This window comes from Lampris incognitus, chromosome 3, assembly GCF_029633865.1.
Source record: "Lampris incognitus isolate fLamInc1 chromosome 3, fLamInc1.hap2, whole genome shotgun sequence".
NCBI classification, from domain to species: Eukaryota; Metazoa; Chordata; class Actinopteri; order Lampriformes; family Lampridae; genus Lampris; species Lampris incognitus.
Window position 1 is genome coordinate 101,576,625 of NC_079213.1, and position 20,442 is coordinate 101,597,066.

The 20,442-nt window shown below is 45.9% G+C and overlaps 1 protein-coding gene across 1 annotated transcript in view; it reads left to right on the top strand.

Annotated features, from left to right (window-relative positions):
- Positions 1 to 20,442, top strand: part of adgrl2a (adhesion G protein-coupled receptor L2a) — a 135,069-nt gene that overhangs the window by 96,940 nt on the left and 17,687 nt on the right. The window contains 9 exon segments of the mRNA XM_056276891.1: positions 7,942 to 8,241; positions 8,966 to 9,069; positions 10,453 to 10,638; positions 11,416 to 11,454; positions 15,447 to 15,630; positions 16,602 to 16,724; positions 17,638 to 17,843; positions 18,498 to 18,675; positions 19,389 to 19,400. Coding sequence (XP_056132866.1) covers positions 7,942 to 8,241; positions 8,966 to 9,069; positions 10,453 to 10,638; positions 11,416 to 11,454; positions 15,447 to 15,630; positions 16,602 to 16,724; positions 17,638 to 17,843; positions 18,498 to 18,675; positions 19,389 to 19,400 — 1,332 coding nt within the window.

The window sequence follows — 20,442 nt, forward strand, 5'->3', positions numbered from 1 at the left end:
AACTTGAAACTTTTCACCCGTTTGCTGGAAGGTGCAGGTGAAAGTTTGTCGACAATTCTGTCCATGTCGTTGACATTTATCCATGGTTAATCTTGCAGACGTCGTGAAAATATGCCATTGTCAATAGCACATGCCAACAAACAGGAAACTGGTATGACCGCTGCAGTAGAAACCGGAAGTCAGTGGACTAGTTATACGCAGAGCCGATTGGATAGACCTACAACCAATCAAAGCAACGAAACGTGTGACGCAGCGTTTAAAACTTTTACCAAATCCTGTTTGCTGTACGGCAAACACATCTTTCTTATCAACAAAAGCTTGAAGTGCTGTGGTTTGTTATTCTTTTAGAGAAAATATGCCGTCCAGTTTGTTTAATACTGTTGCGATAGGGGATTCAACAGACCGTTCCACGCCAGCGGCAGCCAATGGCGCTCCTGCGTACGTCAGCATTTTTTTCTCCACCCCCATTCCGGGAAGACCTGCCCCTACTCTGCCTCTGATTGGCTAATGGTAGCCCCACCTTAATCACCACCCCCAATCTAACCAATGGATGCTACAAGTACTAGCCAATCAGAGGCAGTGTTCCTGGAATGCGGGTGGGAAAACTAAGGCTCTACGTCATCGTATCAACAGCAACAACAAATCTTACTTTATTTAGACACAAAGGTAGGTCCACGTTAAAGACAACAATAAAGAAATACAACACAAGACAAGAACACAGAAATATAGCTAAAAACAGCAGCTCACAAGTCCACAATGATTAAAAGCTATACAGACATTTGTTCCAATGTTTAGCCAACTTTTTCTCCAAAAAGTGAAAATTTTCATTACCGTCACGCGTCATTACCATCACATTTTGCTGTTTCGACTTTGAAAAAAAGCATCACATCATAATATCACACTTATTTTGTAGAACGATCAAAGCTATGCTAAGATATTTGTTCCAGACCACTTAATAGAGCTTTTGAAAAAAAAAAATTTTTTTTTAAGAAATTGATTTTTTTATCTTTTCAAAATTTCAAATGCCAAAAGTGCCCCAAATTAAAGAATACACATACAGGAATCAACATAACAGCAATATTGCTGTTATGTTGTATGTTATGTTATAACATTGCTGTTATATATGTTATGAATGTGTATTTTTTGCAATTAAAAGAAATGTATCAAACTCATATTAGATAAAGGTCGACTGGAACTGTGAGCGGGAGGGTGGCCAGATGTATGTATGCCAGAGCAAATGGAAAACATGAGCTCGCAGATTCGTCTGGTTCCCAGGTTAAGGAACAGTCGGTAGCAACAGCGACCATTTGAGGTTGTGTGCATGTGTGTTTGTATCTATCTGCGTGGTGTGTGTGTGTGTGGGGGGGGGGAGTGTAATTGTACATGTTTGGTTTAATTGTTCTAACATAACTGGAGTGCATGGCCTTCGTCGGTTCAGGGTGTGGACACAATGCAGTTGTCAGCTTACATGCGGAAGGAATGCGCTTTGACTGCAGCAGAGGCCTCCTTGATTTATCGGTTGTGCTTTTCAAGCCCTCTTATCTTCCAACGGCAATCCGTTTTGATTTAATTTCTTGTCTGTCTGAATTCCTAACTCCCCACCCATGGAGGCCCGCATTGTCATCGTCGTCTTCATCTCTTTTAGTCTTCCGTAATGAGAAACCCACACGGTTTTCTGGGAATTTTCTGGAGATTTGCCAAGCGTCCCCGAGACCCAGATGTTAAATCGAAACTCATAATAACAACGGTGATGATTTACAAAGAAATGTTGACACGCTTTCATTCCTCAAGGCAGGGTTACATTAAAGTGTGCACTAGCTTTCTGATGTTAACCTGACCAACACTGACAAACAACATATTATTAAACCTTTTCTTCCCTCTTTTTGAAGGGGGAATGTTTTTTTCACCTTTACAAGTCTTTTCAGACGAGCGGTGGAGAGAAAAGGATGGTTGTAAGCGGTGAAAGGGTATTTTAGTCTGGAGGGAGAGAAGACAGGCTAAATGCCGGTGCTGAAAGGACGCTAAGCACAGGTTGTCTCTCCACCACCTTGACAGGCGAGGCGGCGTGGTCGAGCAAGTGTTGAGTAAAGAGAGACATGATTGGGGGGAGGGGGAGGCCACCCAAGTCTGCCATTTTCTGTGTGAATCCAATCACGTGTGTGTGTGCGTGTGTGCGTGTGTGCGTGTGTGTGTGTGTGTGTGTGTGCGTGTGTGCATGAACACGTGTAATATCCATCCATTATCCAAATCACTTATCCTGCTCTCGGGGTCACTGGGATGCTGGAGCCTATCCCAGCAGTCACTGGGCGACAGGCGGGGAGACACCCTGGATAGACTGCCAGGCCATCACACAGGGCCCACACAGGGCCCACACACACACACACACATTCATTCATTCATACCTAGGGACAATTTAGTATGGCTGATTCACCTGACCTACATGCCTTTGGACTGTGGGAGGAAACCGCAGCCTATGGTGACGCAGTGGTTAGCAAGGTCGCCTCCCTGGGTTCAAGCCCTGGGGTACTCCAACCTTGGGGGTCGTCCCGGTTCGTCCTCTGTGTGGAGTTTGCATGTTCTCCCCGTGTCTGCGTGGTTTTCCATGTGTAATATGCATGTGAGAAATCTCTGCAGCCAGAAACATCGAAACCCTAATTCCCTGCAAGTAACAGACAACAGACAGGTTTCAAGGCGCATTCACTTTGTCTTCACTGTTGAGGACCTCACAGAAGGGGGGGGGGGATAAATGTTGCTATCAGTCAGGCCCATTATCCAATGAAGGGGTAGATAGGGCAGTGATGAAACCCCCCTTCCTGTCACTGCCACCACCACCTCCTCACTCTGCTGCAAGACAGGAGCTGTCTGCCCCCTCCCTCAATGCGACCTCATTCCTTCTAAGTTTTTCTGTCATCACCCCATTTCTCTCTCTCTCTCTCTCTCTCTCTCTCTCTCTCTCTCTCTCTCTCTCTCTCTCTTCTCTCTCTCTCTCTCTCTCTCTCTCTCTGCCTCTTACTGTCTCCCATTTCTCTTTCTATCCTCCCATCTCTTATCTCTCTAACTCTCTTTCACCACCTCCCCCTTTTTATCTCTCATTCTCCCAGACGTCCTCAGCTGTGAGAACGTCTGCGCTCCATGTCAAGCAGTGCTGCGTTTCTGCCCACCATTCCCTGCATGCTCCACACACGGCTTAATGGAGGAAATCAAAGTGCTCAGATGCGATTAGATCCAGTGCACACGTTGCGTTATAATCATTCTCCCTCTGATTGACTCAAGAGAACTCAAACTTTTAAAATCCACCAGTTCATAATCCATAATTCATAAGATTCCAGTAGGAATCTTATCAGATAGGGTTTTGTTTGTACACATTTCATCACTGGGAAAAACTCCCCTCATCGACGTTTATGAAATGGAATTATGGAAGTTAGTGCTCAGACGGTGGTGGGAAGACAAAATTCTTAGCTTTCATGCAGCAGTTGGTGTTAACAAATGTGTGTAATTTTCTGTTCGTCCCGGGACGGAGATGGTTTTTGCTGGGGAGTTGTGAGGCATATGGCACTCAGACCTGCTCTAGTGGAGCAAGACGAGTTATAGTAGTAGTAGTAGCAGGGGTAGTAGTAGTAGCAGCAGCAGCAGTAGCAGTAGTAGTAGTAGTACCAGCAGTAGCAGTAGTAGTAGTAGCAGCAGTAGTAGCAGTAGTAGTAGTAGTAGTTGTAGCAGGGATAGTAGTAGTAGCAGCAGCAGTAGTAGTAGTAGCAGTAGTAGCAGTAGTAGCAGTAGTAGTAGTAACAGTAGTAGTAGTAGTAGCAGTAGTAGCAGTAGTAACAGTAGTAGTAGTTGTAGTAGTAGTAGTAGTAGTAGTAGTAGTAGTAACAGTAGTAGTAGTTGTAGTAGTAGCAGTAGTCGCAGTAGTAGTAGTAGTAGTAGTAGTAGTAGCAGTAGTAACAGTAGTAGTAGTTGTAGTAGTAGCAGTAGTAGCAGTAGCAGTAGTAGTAGTAGTAGTGGTAGTAGTAGTAAGAGAGAAAGAACTGCAGGGTGACTGTCCGGGCTCTGTGGCTACAAGCTACGCATGTTTGGCTTCTTGTTTCTCTGGTGAAACTCAGTCAGCCGTGCAACTGAATCTCTCTCAGGCTGGGATGACTCACCAGACAGGAGGAGGATGCTACTTATTGTCTCATTCAGTGCTGACTGAGAGCCTGGAATATTCTGCAGTCCATGTGAAAGCAAGTACACTTGTTGCACAAAGCTGTAATCTACCCAACAACACAGCTGAATGAGGATAATTTATAGAACAATAACAACGTGTTAGAAGAGCTCTTCTATTGGCGGCAGGCGTGGGTGCAAGTCCATGAATACTGGGATGGCATCCAGCGCTTTACCTGTGCCCCTGTCAATAGAGTTAGTGGTTGTGTCAGGAAGGCCGTCCATAGGGTTAGTGGTTGTGTCAGGAAGGCCGTCCATAGGGTTAGCGGTTGTGTCAGGAAGACCGTCCATAGGGTTAGTGGTTGTGTCAGGAAGACGGTCCATAGGGTTAGTAGTTGTGTCAGGAAGGCCATCTGACGTAAAATTTTGTCAAATCATTATGCGGATTGACAAGGCCATACCGGATCGATCGCGGTTCCATACCGGATCGGTTGAGGCTCGGGTTAATAACGGCCGCCATTGGTGCTGTGCCCTCACAGGGTGCCGATGGAAACTATAAAATCCGCTGTGGTGACCCCTGAGAAGCAGGGAGGAGCAAGCTGAAAGAAGAAGAGCTCTACTACTGTGCACCCTCACGGAAAAATGCATAAGACTTCTACTAGATTCCTAAAAGTATCCTAACGTTTGGGTACCAAAATGTACTTATCAGTATAATAGTATTGTAGAGAATTCGGGGGGTTGCAGGGATGCAAACCCGGGTCTCCCTCACCATGGGCGACTTCGTTAACCAGTCGACTCAAGGGTCTGACCCGTTAGCCAAGGGCTAGGTAGTCTACTCATTCATGATCGTTACACTACCCCCACCTTCGGGAAGCGCGCGTACCAGTTCCCTCACACCTCTGGGCGCATGTGCTACTGATGGCCTCTCAGTCTCACCATCTCACTTCTGACACCAATGTAGCGAATTCACGGGACAGCCGAGAACCGCTGCACCCGGGACGCGAACCCGGGTCGCCCGCACCACGGGCGACTGTGCTAACTATAGTTGACTAAAGGGTCCGACCTGTCAGCCAAGGGCTAGTGAGTCTACTCATTCATCGTTGTTACAGTATTGTAACGTGCATGGAGGGTCAGACCCACGAGCCAGCGGCCAGCGTGTCTTCTTATCCATGCACGTTACAGTATGTTACTCGTTGGGAATGAATTGTCCCACTTTAATAGAGGTATTATGTAAGTGTATTTAAAGTTGAATAAAAGTATACCTGTATACTATTGAGACTGAAACGTTTACTTTTGTATTTAAGTTTCAGACTTTCCAGAAAAGTCCGAACCAGATTGCCAGGTGTGAAACCAGGGTACCGTGTGCTTTCACACCTACATCGTTTGGTCCGGACTTTCGGACTTTTCAGTTTGATCCGAACCAAAATTACAGGTGTGAAACCTCCCCTGGACCACGGTCCAGACCAAACAGCTGAACCTTGGACCGACGAAAAGAGGTGGTCTCGATCCGGATCAAATTGAACCGTGGTTTGGTTCGTTTCTAATGTGAAAACACATTTTGGACGGTTCAGACTTTTTGACCAATCACAGGAATTTCCCGAAGGCGATTGTCAGAAACGGATAAAGGAAGAAATGAGCCGCGATAGCACATGGGGAGAGGAGGAGTTTTTTTGGGGGGGGGTTCCCCCTTTTTCTCCCCAATTGTTTTCGGCCAATTATCCCACTCTTGCGAGCCGTCCCTGTCGCTGCTCCACCCCCTCTGCCAATCCGGGGAGGACTGCAGACTACCACATGCCTCCTCCCATACATGTGGAGTCGCCAGCCACTTCTTTCCACCTGACAGTGAGGAGTTTCACCAGGGGGACGTAGCGCGTGGGAGGATCCCGCTACTCACTCCAGTTCCCAGGAGGAGATGTTTTTAATTGGCATACGGTCCAAGGACGTTATAAAAAGCCAACTGGAAAAAAAAAAAGTCAAAATGCCGACACTTCCCATGTATTTTTTGCTGGTAGTAATGCCATAATAATATTATTATAATGGCAATGAAATGAATCTGTTTATTCATTGTTCTCTATTAATTAAAATGGCGATAAAGGGCTTTTTTTTTACAAAACCTTTATTTAAATTTAATTCAGGAGAACATTACAAAGAGAACATAAACAGAGAAAACAAAAAGCAATTATTTTTTTTCCATTTATTTCTGATTTTTCACTTTTTCTCCCAATCGCTCCCTACTGTAGTTCAGACACCCACCTGTGCTGCATGCGTTCGCCAACTGCATCTCTCCGGCCTGCAGTCTCGAAGGAGACGCCTCGCCACCTCCGGGACAAGGCCATTCCAGGGCGAACCCCTGCTTTTTCCGACACACACACAGAGACGCATTCATGTGACGAACACAAGTCGCCTCCGCCCCCCTCCCGAAGACAGCGTTGCCAATTATTGCTGCTTCATCGAGTCCGGCCATAGTCTGGATCTGACGAGACCGAGGCGCGAACCCCTGGTCCCCAGTGGGCAACTGCATCGACACAACCACCGTGGACCACAAAAAGCAATTATAAACAATACAGCAAGGGACAATGAAAAATAAATAAACAAATAATGTGTGTGTGTGTGTGTGTGTGTGTGTATTCAAGGCAAAAAAAAAGTTGTTGTTCATGGGGGGGGGGGGGGTGCAAGAAATTGACCGAAAACGCCGGATAACGCGCGTGTGTGCAGTGACCACTTTGTCCAAAAAAAAATCACTCTTCATAACATCAGGATCATGTCCAACATAGCTTACTTTCTGTTTATACTGTAGCGAATTCGGGGGACAACGCAACCACAGGAACTGCCGCGGCCGGGACGCGAACCCGTATCGCCCACACCGCAGGAGACATCGCTAACCGCTAGACTTAAGGGTCAGACCCGCCAACCAGCGGCCAGCGTGTCTTCTTATCCATGCACGTTACAATACCTTTCTCTCATAATATCGTCTAAACTGCAACAGTTAAACTAGCTTCATCTCGTCCATTCCGCTTTTCACTTCCTGCCCTCCATCTGAATCTCGCGCGTCATCGGAATCACGTGACTGCAAACAAGCATCGTATAGCTTTATCTTATTTCATGGTCTTGATCTTCATGACCCCTAACTTGAATAAGTTGTGGCATTGGAAGTGTCTCCATTCCCCTAAAGTAATAGGGGGAAAAAAACCTAATTTTTCGATGTTTGCAAGGCACTATTTCTGAAACAAAAAACTATGACACTTTACAAAGTGTAATATAAAAAATATGTGATGTGTGTCCCTGTGATGGCCTGTCCTGTCCAGGGTGTCTCCCCGCCTGCCGCCCAGTGACTGCTGGGATAGGCTCCAGCATCCCTGCGACCCTGAGAGCAGGATAAGCAGTTCGGATAATGGATGGATGGATTTGAGGGTTGTTTTTTTTTGGGGGGGGGGTGGAATAGTGTAACTGATAGACAGTCTTATCCACACTCCATACCAGTTGGTGGTGGTAATGCACCAATTTGTTGTTTGCCAACTGCCGATAAACACCAAGTAGAAGAAGACTTATTCATCTCACCGATTTGAAACGTCACCTATTTGTATCAGGAATTTACTGTCTCGCGATGTATCGTTACATTCCTAAATACAAGTGTTGTACCGTACATTGTATTGGGTACATTTTAAGAAATCTATGAGAGCAACACTCCTAATACCGGCAGAGTTCTCACCCCGATCCACCCGTCAAGCTAACACATAACAACAGCCAGTTAGCATTTCACCCAAAGCTAACACTTCTTCTTCACCCTCCATCTCCTCCCAGCTCCACCATTGTCAGAGGCCACCATGGCACCGCAGCCTCTGAGAACAACCACCACCACCACAACAACCACGATGCACCGGGGCATGGCCAACACCACCACCACCACAACAGGGCCCAAGGAGAGCAGCAGGGGAGCGCCCAAACCGCCCCCTGCAGCTCCGCAGACGACCGCCCCTCCATCCCTGGAGTCCTTCCCTTTACCCGAGCGCTTCTGTGAGGCCACGGAGAAAAGGGACATCATGTGGCCCCAGACCCAGAGGGGCATGCTCGTGGAGAGACCATGCCCCAAGGGGACGCGAGGTAAATGGCACTCCCTCTCGCCTCTGGGGAGCCATCCCGCTCGCCATTTTCAACATGACCCGGAGCTTCCCCTCAAGAGAGCGCCCAGTGTTTCTTAGAACTTTTTTGTTTATCAAGAACGGTGGTTCCAGGGTGGGCCTGGGGGAATTGGAGGAGATGGTGTAGCTACATTGGCATCAGTCATTCACTGTGTCAGAACAGGGTTTAGTTATCAGCAGCAGTAGCGTTTAGCGAGCAGCAGGCTCAGCTGGGTTTTTTTTTTTTTTTTTTTTCCAAGCTTGCTTAGAAATGTGCATCCCTCATTTGGTTGTGTGTGAAATTATGTTAGCGCTCTGGGTTCATCAGGCATAGGACTAATTGGGCTGGAAAAAAATTCTTGTCATAACTATTTGTGGCAGAAAAAAAAGCACTGTGCTGCTTTGGATTCTTCTAGAAAATTCGAAGCATCTGCTTTGAAGAAACGAAACATTTGGCTGTGCAGGTTTAGAGTCTGCCTTGTAAATTCAATAATTGCCATCTGACATAATTTTATGATTAGTTTACCACAGCTAGAAAGTCAAATCTGCCACACACACTGTCAGACAATGTATCTTAGAGTTTGTGTTTTCTCCCGTTAAGTCTCTGTTCACGTCCTCTCTTAGTGAAGGACTGTGACAAACCTGTGTCAGTTGATTGAGTTGACTTGATTTAACTTGACTACTCTCTGTCTTGTTTTTCCCACCAGGCATGGCTTCCTATTTATGTGTTCTTTCCACGGGGGCCTGGCACCCCAAGGGCCCCGATCTCAGCAACTGCACCTCCCACTGGGTGAACCAAGTGGCCCAGAAGGTTAGTGTGATCGTTGCCGTCTACTGTTTTCCAGCTTGCTTAGTGGAGTTTATGTGGAGTATATGGAGTATATTGTGAAGCCCCACGGATAATGTTGCCAATGAAAGAGTAGATAGGGCCTGGAGCTGTCTGGCATGTCTCGTTTGGCAAAGCACCTGTTTTGTTGCTCAGCGCAGAACAAGGACTGCCTCTCTGTCCTTTTTAATATCATCTGCTATCATGGCAATTCCTCACTGGCTGAAAAAAATTAATAATAATAATAAAAAAGGATAATAAACCCAACAGTCCCGTATGACACCCTGATGGCTCCGTTTGATCAGGGATTACACGGTCATGGAAAAACCTGGAAAAGCCATTAAATTCGAAAGTTCAATTCCCAGACCTTTGAAAAGGTATGGAAAGTTGTGATGTTGTTAAAGTTTTAGAAAAATCGTTAAAATCTGACCAAAAAGGCATCAACACTGTCAAAGACTGGTTGACCAATGAAAAAAGGAAAGAAGCAACAAGAGGTATGGCCACTGTAGCAGCCTTTGTAATTAGTTGTGCGCATGCAACAGTTTGTCACACTATGCTAATATGTATCTCCGCCTGCTAACTTTCATATCAATTACCCAGCTGGCTTTATCTTTTTTTTTGTGGATGCTCCCCCTTTTTCTCCCCAATTATACTTAGCCAATTACCACACTCTTCCAAGCCATCCCGGTCGCTGCTCCCCCCCCATGCCAATCCGGGGAGGGCTGCAGACTACCACATGTCTCCTCCGATACTTGTGGAGTTGCCAGCTGCTTCTTTTCACCTTACAGGAGTTTCACTAAGGGGACATAGCATGTGGGAGGATCAAGCTTTTCTCCCCAGTTCCCCCTCCCCCTCCCCCCTGAACAGGCGCCCCGGCCAACCAGAGGAGGCGCTAGTGCAGTGACCAGGACACATACCCATGTCCGGCTTCTCTCCTGCAGACACTGCCAATTATGTCTGTATCCGCCCGACCAAGCCGGCAGTAACAGGGATTTGAACTGAAGATCTCTGTGTTGGTAGGCAACAGAATAGACTGCTACGCTACCCGGACGCCCCTCTAGTTAGCTTTTTGACAGTATGTCATGTGCAGTTTCAACAATCAGTGACTTCAAATGGAGCAGAACAAAAATAACTTGGGGAAGTTGTTGAGAGCAGAGTGGCTCATATGCAGCATTTGGAATATAGGCTGACTTAAACATCATATATATAGTTTTAACAAACACCTTTTCAGTGGCAACTTTAAAAAAAAAGTTTACTTTGGTCATGGAAATTAAGCTAAAAGTTATGGCGATGTCATGTAAAAGTAATAGAAAACCAGTGGTGAAAAAGTGCATGTGCTCTGATGACAAAACCATCTCCCCGCTGTAGATTCGCAGTGGAGAGAACGCCGCCAACCTGGCAAACGAGCTGGCCAAACACACCAAAGGCCCCATCTTCGCAGGAGACGTCAGCTCCTCGGTGCGGCTGATGGAGCAGCTGGTGGACATCCTGGACGCACAGCTTCAGGAGCTCCGGCCCAGCGAGAAGGACTCGGCAGGACGAAGCTTCAACAAGGTGGGAGACTCTTCTCACCTTGCCAAATGATCCCTTCCTCCCGCCCAGAAATGTACACTCTCACACAATACACACATACAAATGAAACCACTCTACACTTTACTACGTTAAATACCTCTGGCATTTTCGAACCAATTCTTCCCTGCCAGGTCACTCGATCGCAGGCGGGGTTATTAAAAAGTTTAAGTGCTTTGTATTCACACTTTTTTGTGGGAGGAAGAAAATCACAGTTTCACACTGCAACGTTCAGAAAAAACGTCCGGCTAATATGCCTGACCTGGAGTCTGCCTTTCTTTCCCTTGCTTCACAAAGTCAAAGAAAAACTGCAAGTGGGAAGGTGAAAGGAGGGAGGGGAACAATTATGTCATTTTGGAATCTGACGTACTGCAAGAGCTCTGTGGTCGTAGCAGTATTGCACTTTTGTTGTAATTGCTGTAATTTGGCTTCTCCGAGTCTAATAGTTCTGAGATGTGTCGGGAGGCTTTGAGGGTAAAATATAGCATGTCACAAACGGGAGCCGGGGGAGCTTTTGTGTGTCAACCTCCAGGTAGGCAAGGGCGACGGCACGGGAGACGGGACTGACGGGACCAAGCCGTCGTTCTCTCCGTCAGTCAGTCAGCAAGTCAGGAAATGAGCTACTCAGTCACAACCTGTTTCCAAAAAACCTTGTACTTCAAGCTCGTAAAGTTTGTGCTGATTGTGTTTCTGTGTTTGATCTACCAACCCCCCCTCTTTTTTTTTCTTTTCTTTTTTTTTTCCCCCCCTGAACAAAAAAAGCTTCAAAAACGAGAACGGACTTGCAGGGCATACATGAAGGTAATGGAGCCACGCTACCGGACTCTTCCACTCTGCTTGCTGCCCTCCTCCACCACATCATGCCTCCATCTATGTGTCCTGTACCCCAGTCCAAACACTGCAGCATGTGCCCTCAGCCCCCCCCCCCCGCATGCTGCCCCCCCCTTATGCTTCTTACATTTTTGGGTAATTGCCTCATGCTTAGCCACAGTTGTACCTCAAGTGCTTTTTAAGTCAAAAGAGAAGTCATCTGCAGTGGGGCTTCTTTTCTTCAATGTGTGGGCTGTTTTACCCCCCCCCTTTTTGTGGTTACAGCAGTGGTGGTTTTTTAGTTTTTTGTTTTTTTTTTCTTTCCTTCCATGTCATGTTTTCTTGTTGTTCACTCGAGAGTGTGCATGTAAAGGTACATAATGCCAAAACAGTGTTTACATCGATCTCATTATTTTTTTACTGATTTCATTTTGTTTTTTCTTTCCTCTTGTTGCCATGGACATAAAAAAAAAACCCCAAAAAAACATGACCCTTGTGAATACTGCATCAGGACACTAACTTCATTCTCGTTATTTATTTAAACCCTGGTCTTAAAAGACCAGAACAGGTACCCTCACCACACATTGAATAAAAAATAAAAAAGGTGCTTTTTTTTTCTTTTCTTTTTTTTTACAAGGACACCGGTTTTCATTTGTTTCATAAATTACAGACATGCATCCTTAGTTGGATCTGGTTAATAAAATAAGAGCTTGCCAGGTCAACTCCCCCCCCCTTTTTCTTCTTCTAATGCTTCCAGCTCCGACCCTCTCATCAAAGCATTTTGGCCGTACGTCCCTCAACCATTAGGGAGATCAGTGTCCTCCACCTGCCACCAAAGTCACCCCCCCAACTCCCACTCCACCCACCCAAACCGCCCCTCAGGGACGGTGTTAAAATGGATCGAGCTAATTAGCCAGAGGATGGCTGGGAGCTTGTAAAAAAAAAAGGGAGCACAGAAAAGCAGGTGAAAGAAGGGGGGAAAAGATGTTGCACGGTTCCCTCCTGAAAATGTCATATGATCCGTTTCAGTTGAATTGCCCCAGCACAGGGCGCCTTGCTCAGCAGCATGCAGACCTCTGCTGGAAAGCAGTGGGCGGTGAGGGGAAGCGCGGTGGAAGGCTAGTCGATGAGGATGACAGTATTTATGCCGCTAATGACAGTATGAGAGGGAGGCGAACTGCGACGGACAGCGTTGAGTCAGCGTTATCTGACATCCCGCTATATTTGATGCAACAATGCATTAGCCACCACCACCCCCTCCATACCCCCCCAGCACCCGAAGCCCAGCCCCGACATTGATTACCTGATTAGACACATTGATTTGATTATTTCCTGAGGAAATACTAAAGTCGTCTGGGTCCTGTACCCTCTTCATCCATCAGCTGTCCGGAGCTGGTGAGCTGGTCAGACAAACATCAAGCGTTTGTCCAGAAGGATAAATTTAGAGGAAACTAAATGTTATATTACATTTCTAAATAGTGTATATATATATATATATATATATATATATATATATATATATTTTCCATTCATTATCCAATCCGCTTATCCTTACTCAGGGTCATGGGATGCTGGAGCCTATCTCAGCAGTCATTGGGCGGCAGGTGGGAGACACTCTGGACAGGCCGCCAGGCCATCACAGGACCCCCCCCCCCACACACACACACACACACACACTTTAGTACGTCTTTTTTTTCTCCCTTTTTTCTCCCCAATTTTACTTGGCCAATTACCCTACTCTTCACATCCGGCTTCCCACCCGCAGACACAGCCAATTGTGTCTGTAGAGACGCCCTACCAAGCCGGAGGTAACCAGGGGTTTCGAACCGCCGATCTCCATGTTGGTAGGTAACGGAATAGACCGCTACGCTACCCGGGCGCCTCGACCTACAAGTCTTTGGACTGTGGGAGGAAACTGGAGCACCCGGAGGAAATCCACGCAGACATGGGGAGAACATGCAAACTCCACACAGCGGATGACCCAGGACGACCCCCAAGGTTGGAGTACCTCGGGGCTCAAATCCAGGACCTTCTTGCTGTGAGGCGACCACGCTAACCACCGCTCCACCGTGCCACCCATGTCTGCCTCATCATTGTCTTTATTTTTGGGGGGGAACGAAATAGGACATCATATGTATATACACTCACTGGCCACTTTATTAGGTACACCTTGCTAGTACCAGGTTGGACCCCCTTTTGCCTTCAGAACTGCCTTAATCCTTCGTGGCATAGATTCAACAAGGTACTGGAAACATTCCTCAGAGAGTTTGGTCCATATTGACATGATAGCATCACGCAGTTGCTGCAGATTTGTCGGCTGCACATCCATGATGCGAATCTCCCGGTCCACCACATCCCAAAGGTGCTCTATTGGATTGAGATCTGGTGACTGTGGAGGCCATTTGAGTACAGTGAACTCATTGTCATGTTCAAGAAACCAGTCTGAGATGATTCGAGCTTTATGACATGGCGCGTTATCCTGCTGGAAGTAGCCATCAGAAGATGGGAACACTGTGGTCATAAAGGGATGGACATGGTCAGCAACAATACTCAGGTAGGCTGTGGCGTTGACACGGTGCTCAATTGGTACTAAGGGGCCCAAAGTGTGCCAAGAAAATATCCCCCACACCATTACACCACCACCACCAGCCTGAACCGTTGATACAAGGCAGGATGGATCCATGCTTTCATGTTGTTGACGCCAAATTCTGACCCTACCATCCGAATGTCGCAGCAGAAATAGAGACTCATCAGACCAGGAAACGTTTGTCCAATCTTCTATTGTCCAATTTTGGTGAGCCTGTGCGAATTGTAGCCTCAGTTTCCTGTTCTTAGCTGACAGGAGTGGCACCCGGTGTGGTCTTCTGCTGCTGTAGCCCATCTGCCTCAAGGTTCGACGTGTTGTGCGTTCAGAGATGCTCTTCTGCGTACCTCGGTTGTAATGAGTGGTTATTTGAGTTACTGTTGCCTTTCTATCAGCTCGAACCAGGCTGGCCATTCTCCTCTGACCTCTGGCATCAACAAGGCATTTTCGCCCACAGAACTGCCGTTCACTGGATATTTTCTCTTTTTCGGACCATTCTCTGTAAACCCTAGAGATGGTTGTGCGTGAAAATCCCAGTAGATCAGCAGTTTGTGAAATACTCAGACCAGCCCGTCTGGCACCAACAACCATGCCACGTTCAAAGTCACTTAAATCACCTTTCTTCCCCATTCTGATGCTTGGTTTTAACTGCAGCAGATCGTCTTGACCATGTCTACATGACTAAATGCATTGAGTTGCTGCCATGTGATTGGCTGATTAGAAATTTGCGTTAACGAGCAGTTGGACGGGTGTGCCTAATAAAGTGGCCGGTGAGTATCAATACTGATACAGGAAAAAAAAGTTTAATACATTGCAGTATTAAAATTTTGCAGTATTGAAAAACCGCAGTATTTTCCTGTATCAGTATTGAAATTCTGCTCCTCATTAGTTGAGTACTTTTAACAACACCATTGATGGTTTCGGGGGGAAAAAACGCTATATATATATATATTGGGGGGGAAGCCTGGGCTCGATACTTGGTGACCCCAAGTAACCATCCACTTAAGTGTCCTTGAGTGATGCAGTGGTGCTGTTCTGGAGCCCACTCTGTGCTTTTGACCTCCTGGTGGAGGTGGTCCAGATCAATAAGAGTGACCTACTGTACTGTTTGACTTCTAAGGAAGCTCGGCACTCAGTGTCCTTGATCACCTTATAAATTACCAAAAAGAGCGATTTCCTTCCCCAGTTTTCATGGACATTATGTTCTCCATTGCCTCAGCCCAGCTGCGGAGATACATCCAGTCAGCTGTGAATTTTTTTATCTAACCCCTTTGTTTGCTTGCCGCTGCTTGGTCTGATAAACCTCTTGGTTGTTGTTTTTGCTGTTGTTGTTCTGGACTATTCATATCCTTTTTTAAATTATCTATTTAATGTTAAAATCTTTTTGTTTGGAAAACAGGCCATTGTTGACACGGTGGATAACCTTCTGCGACCAGAGGCCTTGAAGTCGTGGCGGGACATGAACAGTACCGAGCAGACCCATGCAGCCACCATGTTACTAGACACCCTGGAGGAGGGGGCCTTCGTCCTTGCCGACAACCTCATGGAGCCTGCCATCGTCAAAGTTCCTGCAGACAACATAAGTAAGTGAAACAGTGTCGGTGGTAAGCAAACAACAAGCCTGCCGTATTGATGCAAGTCCATTTAATAGAAAAACTCTTAATTCACTGAAAGAAGGAAACCATTATGAGCAAACCAGGCAGCTGCATTAAAAAAAAAGACCTTGTTTTCATAATAATGCGTTTAAACCTTCAGGGAATGGAAACAAATAAAGGATATTAGGTTTAATGAGTCACTTACTGACAACGTGATGAATATCAGACAATTAAATCGACTGGTTTCTGTGATTGTGAGTGCTTAGCTTATAAATGTGTATGTCTAGACGTTGTAACTCTATACGTTAATGTGAACATTAGCTGGCTGCGGAGTCTTATAAAAAGTACAAAGGTGCTTTATCCAACGTCGCATCCTCCCGTTCGCCTGTCCTTGCGAATTTCAGCCCATGTGAGGGGAGGCCTTTATTTAATATTTTTTTTCCTTTAAATTTTTCCTCTTGCAAATCTACTTAATCTTAACTACAGTGTTTTGGGGGTTTGAAAAGATCGCCTCAGCACTGACAGTTTTTATTCATATTCAGCAGTTTATTGTGGCCGAGACTTGCTGTTTGAATGCCATTGTTTGAAAGAATGAAAGCCGCCGATCGGTGTTTACCGTGGCCGTCCATTTAACACTGTGTGAATGTAAAGCCCTCAGAGTCGGCAGTGATTCAGTCTTGCGCAAATAAACTTGACTGGGCTCCAGCTAATGTGGTATTGATGTAGGAATGAAAACAAGAGGGCCTTGAGATAAACATGCTCTATTCTTTTCTTGCCCCGGTGCTCATGTTTAACACACTGTAATGACAGACATATCTTTCTCTCTCCCCCTTGCTCTTTCATCCGTCCCTCACCTACCGTTTCTCACCCATCCTGGCTCTCTTTACTTCCCCCCCACCTCCTCCTCATCTCCTTTTTGCTCCTTTTATCATTGCATTAAACCGACTTGGTGATTTCAGTCCTGGATGTTTATGTGCTCAGCACGGACGGCCAGGTGCAGGATTTCAAATTTCCACAGGCCGGCAAGGGTGGTATCTCTATCCAGCTGTCGGCCAATACTGTCAAGCTCAACAGTCGAAATGGTAAGCCCCCTTAGACACAACAGGAGCGACATGAAAGAAGGAGAAAGGTGCACACAACCGCCCTCTTCATTCAGTGTTTGTGCCATGTGGGATGAGCTGTGAAAGCACCGATGGTTGTTTTTGACTTTTGTTTCCTTTCCTGTGTGCATGAAAAAGTGACAACTGTGTCAAACTGGTCTGCCGATACTGCCTGTCAAATCTGTCCAAACTGAAAATGCAGTGCCATTACCAGGCAGGACTGTTAGCTTGGAAGAGACTGCAAAGGATTTGACTTCGAAAACCCCAAGTTCTGTGATATTGGCTAAAAAGGGATAAGTCCCACTTAAAAGTATTCTGTGTTGTGGGCGTCCAGGTGGCGTGGCGGTCTATTCCGTTGCCTACCAACACGGGGATCGCCGGTTCAAATCCCCGTGTTACCTCCGGCTTGGTCGGGCATCCTACAGACACAATTGGCCGTGTCTGCGAATGGGAAGCCGGATGTGGGTTTGTGTCCTGGTCGCTCTGTTCGGGGGGGAGGAGAAACTGGGGGGAATAGCATGATCCTCCCACGTGCTATGTCCCCCTGGTGAAACTCCTTCCTGTCAGGTGAAAAGAAGCGGCTGTCGACTCCACATGTATTGGAGGAGGCATGTGGTAGTCTGCAGCCCTCCCCGGATCGGGGGGGCTCAGAAGAGTGGGGTAATTGGCTGGATACAATTGGGGAGCAAAAGGGGGAAAATTAAAAAATAAAGTATTCTGTATTTTTCGCTCCATCTTGCTTTCTCTCTCACAACAGTCCAAATAATTTTAGCTTTCTTTCAAATGGTGTCTTTTATTTTACATTGTAGTTTTGTCCATGTATTGGGTGCCTACTTTTTCTTTTATGCATTTTTCCTTATCCTCTTATGTCTGTCTTAATCCCTGTCTTCCTCAGGAGTGGCCAAGCTGGTTTTCGTGCTCTACAAAAACCTGGGCCAGTTCCTTAGTACGGAAAACGCCACCATAAAGTTGGCCAACGAGATCTACGGGCGAAACGTGTCGGTTGCCGTCAATTCGGACATCATCGCCGCCTCCATCAACAAAGAGTCCAGCCGTGTGTTCATCAACGACCCGGTGATTTTCACCTTGGAGCACGTTGATGTGAGTCTCCCTGCTGGAAAATTATTGGAGAGGTCGTATTAAAAACCACCGGGAGGGAACAGCCAGAGTAGGCAGAGATCCCCGATTTGAATTGTAAATGCAAGGCTAGGTCAGTCCGCAGTTTATTTAAGTCATTGAACATCACATTAAAGGAGTCTTTAGAACCTAAGTGAATTCTTAATGAAAACTAATTCTTTAATCAACATTGGGATATAAATGATACCCATTTTCTTTTATAGTGGGGCAAATTAACTCCTAGATTACCCGTACAATCTACGATGAAATTACTGGAGCACCAATTATCTTCCGTCTTTTAAAGTTGGCATGAGAGTTCCCAGAGGGCCACGCAGGAACTCCATTCTTTATCGGAGAAATTGTGCAATTCCAGAGACACGCTGTCAAACAATTATGCCTCCTCATTATTAAGGCCTCATATACCCAGCTATGCCTCGCTTGGCTTGGTAAGCATGTGCCAAATGAGATACAACATATGAATTGCTTGACGAGAGCTGTGAAGTGAAAAATCCTCTGCCATATCAGTTCAGGGAAATACTTTGTATGAGTAGGGGGTAAATAGCCTCTATGTTCTACATGTGCCTCAATTTCTTGCAGTCAATTATTTGGACACTTAACCATATCTCTTGTTATCTGCAGATGGAGCACTACTTCAACTCCAATTGCTCCTTCTGGAATTACTCAGAGAGGAGCATGATGGGGTATTGGTCCACCCAAGGCTGCAAGCTCCTGGACTCCAATAAAACCCACACCATCTGCTCCTGTAGTCACCTCACCAACTTTGCCATCCTAATGGCCCACCGAGAAATCTCAGTATGTAGCATTTATGTTGTTTTTAATATTTACCTTTATTTCTATTTTTTTTTCTTTTATGGGTTATTTCTTTTTCCGTGGAATAGTGTCAGTTTGGGATTTGCTCATAGTGTGTTTCAATCACTGAGGTACCACTAGTTTCTAGTTTCCAGGGCTGAAAGAAATGGATGAAAGGGTTCTGTGTTTACAGCACAGTGAGGAGAGTATCTGCTTTAAAGGAGTCAATCCGTTCTTTTCTCCCTTGAGGGGCTTAGCAAGTGTACTGTCCATCACCGTATCGTGTACCTTGACTGCTGCAACGACGGACTCATTCAGACAGCAACATGAACTCCGTGCATCTTTTTTCAGCTGTTTAATCCTGCTTAGCCACTTTGTAGATTCATGTCACTTCAGCAAAACATGTCCTACTCTGCATCACAGCGCCAAGCCAAGCCTGCAGGCATCAAAAGCTTGACCATCATGAAGACGGTCAAGATGGCCCTTCACACATTAAGAAATAAAATTATTAATACAAGGTGTTTTTTTGCTAGTTATAAGTGAAAAAAACTGCCAGTGGAACTAGTGGAAATACACTTGTTAACAAGACGCACCGTCTAAAAACAAGTCCTCGTAGCTCAAGGACATTTTGCTTGTTGGGTGACTGTCTTATATTAAGATAAAATATCTCATTACACTTCATATAAGACACAGTCACTCAACAAGCAAAGTTTCCTTGAGCTATAAGGACTTGTTTTTAGATGGTGCGTCTTGTTAACAAGTGTATTTCCACTAGTTCCACTGGCAGATTTTTTTCACTTATTACGAGCAAAAACACCTTGTATTAATTATCTAATTTCTTATTTTTAAGGGCCATTTTTTGCCGTCTAATGTCTTTTTGCAGTCTAACATATTCGTTTCATCTCGTATTTTATCAGATTCCAAATCACAGCCTAATTTATTTGCCAAAGTGGTTTTCACATACCAGAAATATGGCTGGATGCATCATTCACTGTGAGACTTCAACATAGATAAGATAGTCAAATTTGTTTGTAAAGTTTTTGTGTTTGTGTGTGTGTGGGTGTGTGGGTGTGTCTGTGCACGCGTGTTATATTGCGATATAAGTCTTAATTTGATAAATTTACAGTAACAAGGAAATGTGAAATAGTGGCTCACTGCAACACTGTAATGAACCAGTTTTATACTGATGTTTGATTTAATCATAATGCTGTTAATAATAATATTGGCTGAGGGGTGTCTGGGTAGCGTAGCAGCCTATTCCGTTGCCTACCAACACAGGGGTCGCTGGTTCGAATCCCCGCATTACCTCCGGCTTGGTTGGGCATCCCTAGAGACACAATTGGCCATGTCTGCGGGTGGGAAGCTGGATGTGGGTATGTGTCCTGGTCACTGCACTAGCACCTCCTCTGGTCAGTCGGGGCGCCTGTTCGGGGGGGCTGGCTGGGGGGAATAGCGTGATCCTCCCTTGCGCTACATCCCCCTGGTGAAACTCCTCACTGTCAGGTGAAAAGAAGCGGCTGGTGACTCCACGTGTATTGGAGGAGGCATGTGGTAGTCTGCAGCCCTCCTCGGATCGGCAGAGGGGGTGGAGCAGTGACCAGGATGGGTCGAAGGATGGGGTGATCACCAGGTACAATTGGGGAGAAAAGGGGGGGAAAATTAGGAAAAAATATCATTGATTGAGGTAATGAATCTCAAACTCATTAATATTTACCTCCTGACAGCCCTTTCAGTTTGACCTTTGGCTTTATACTCTCCCCACTTGGCCATCTGA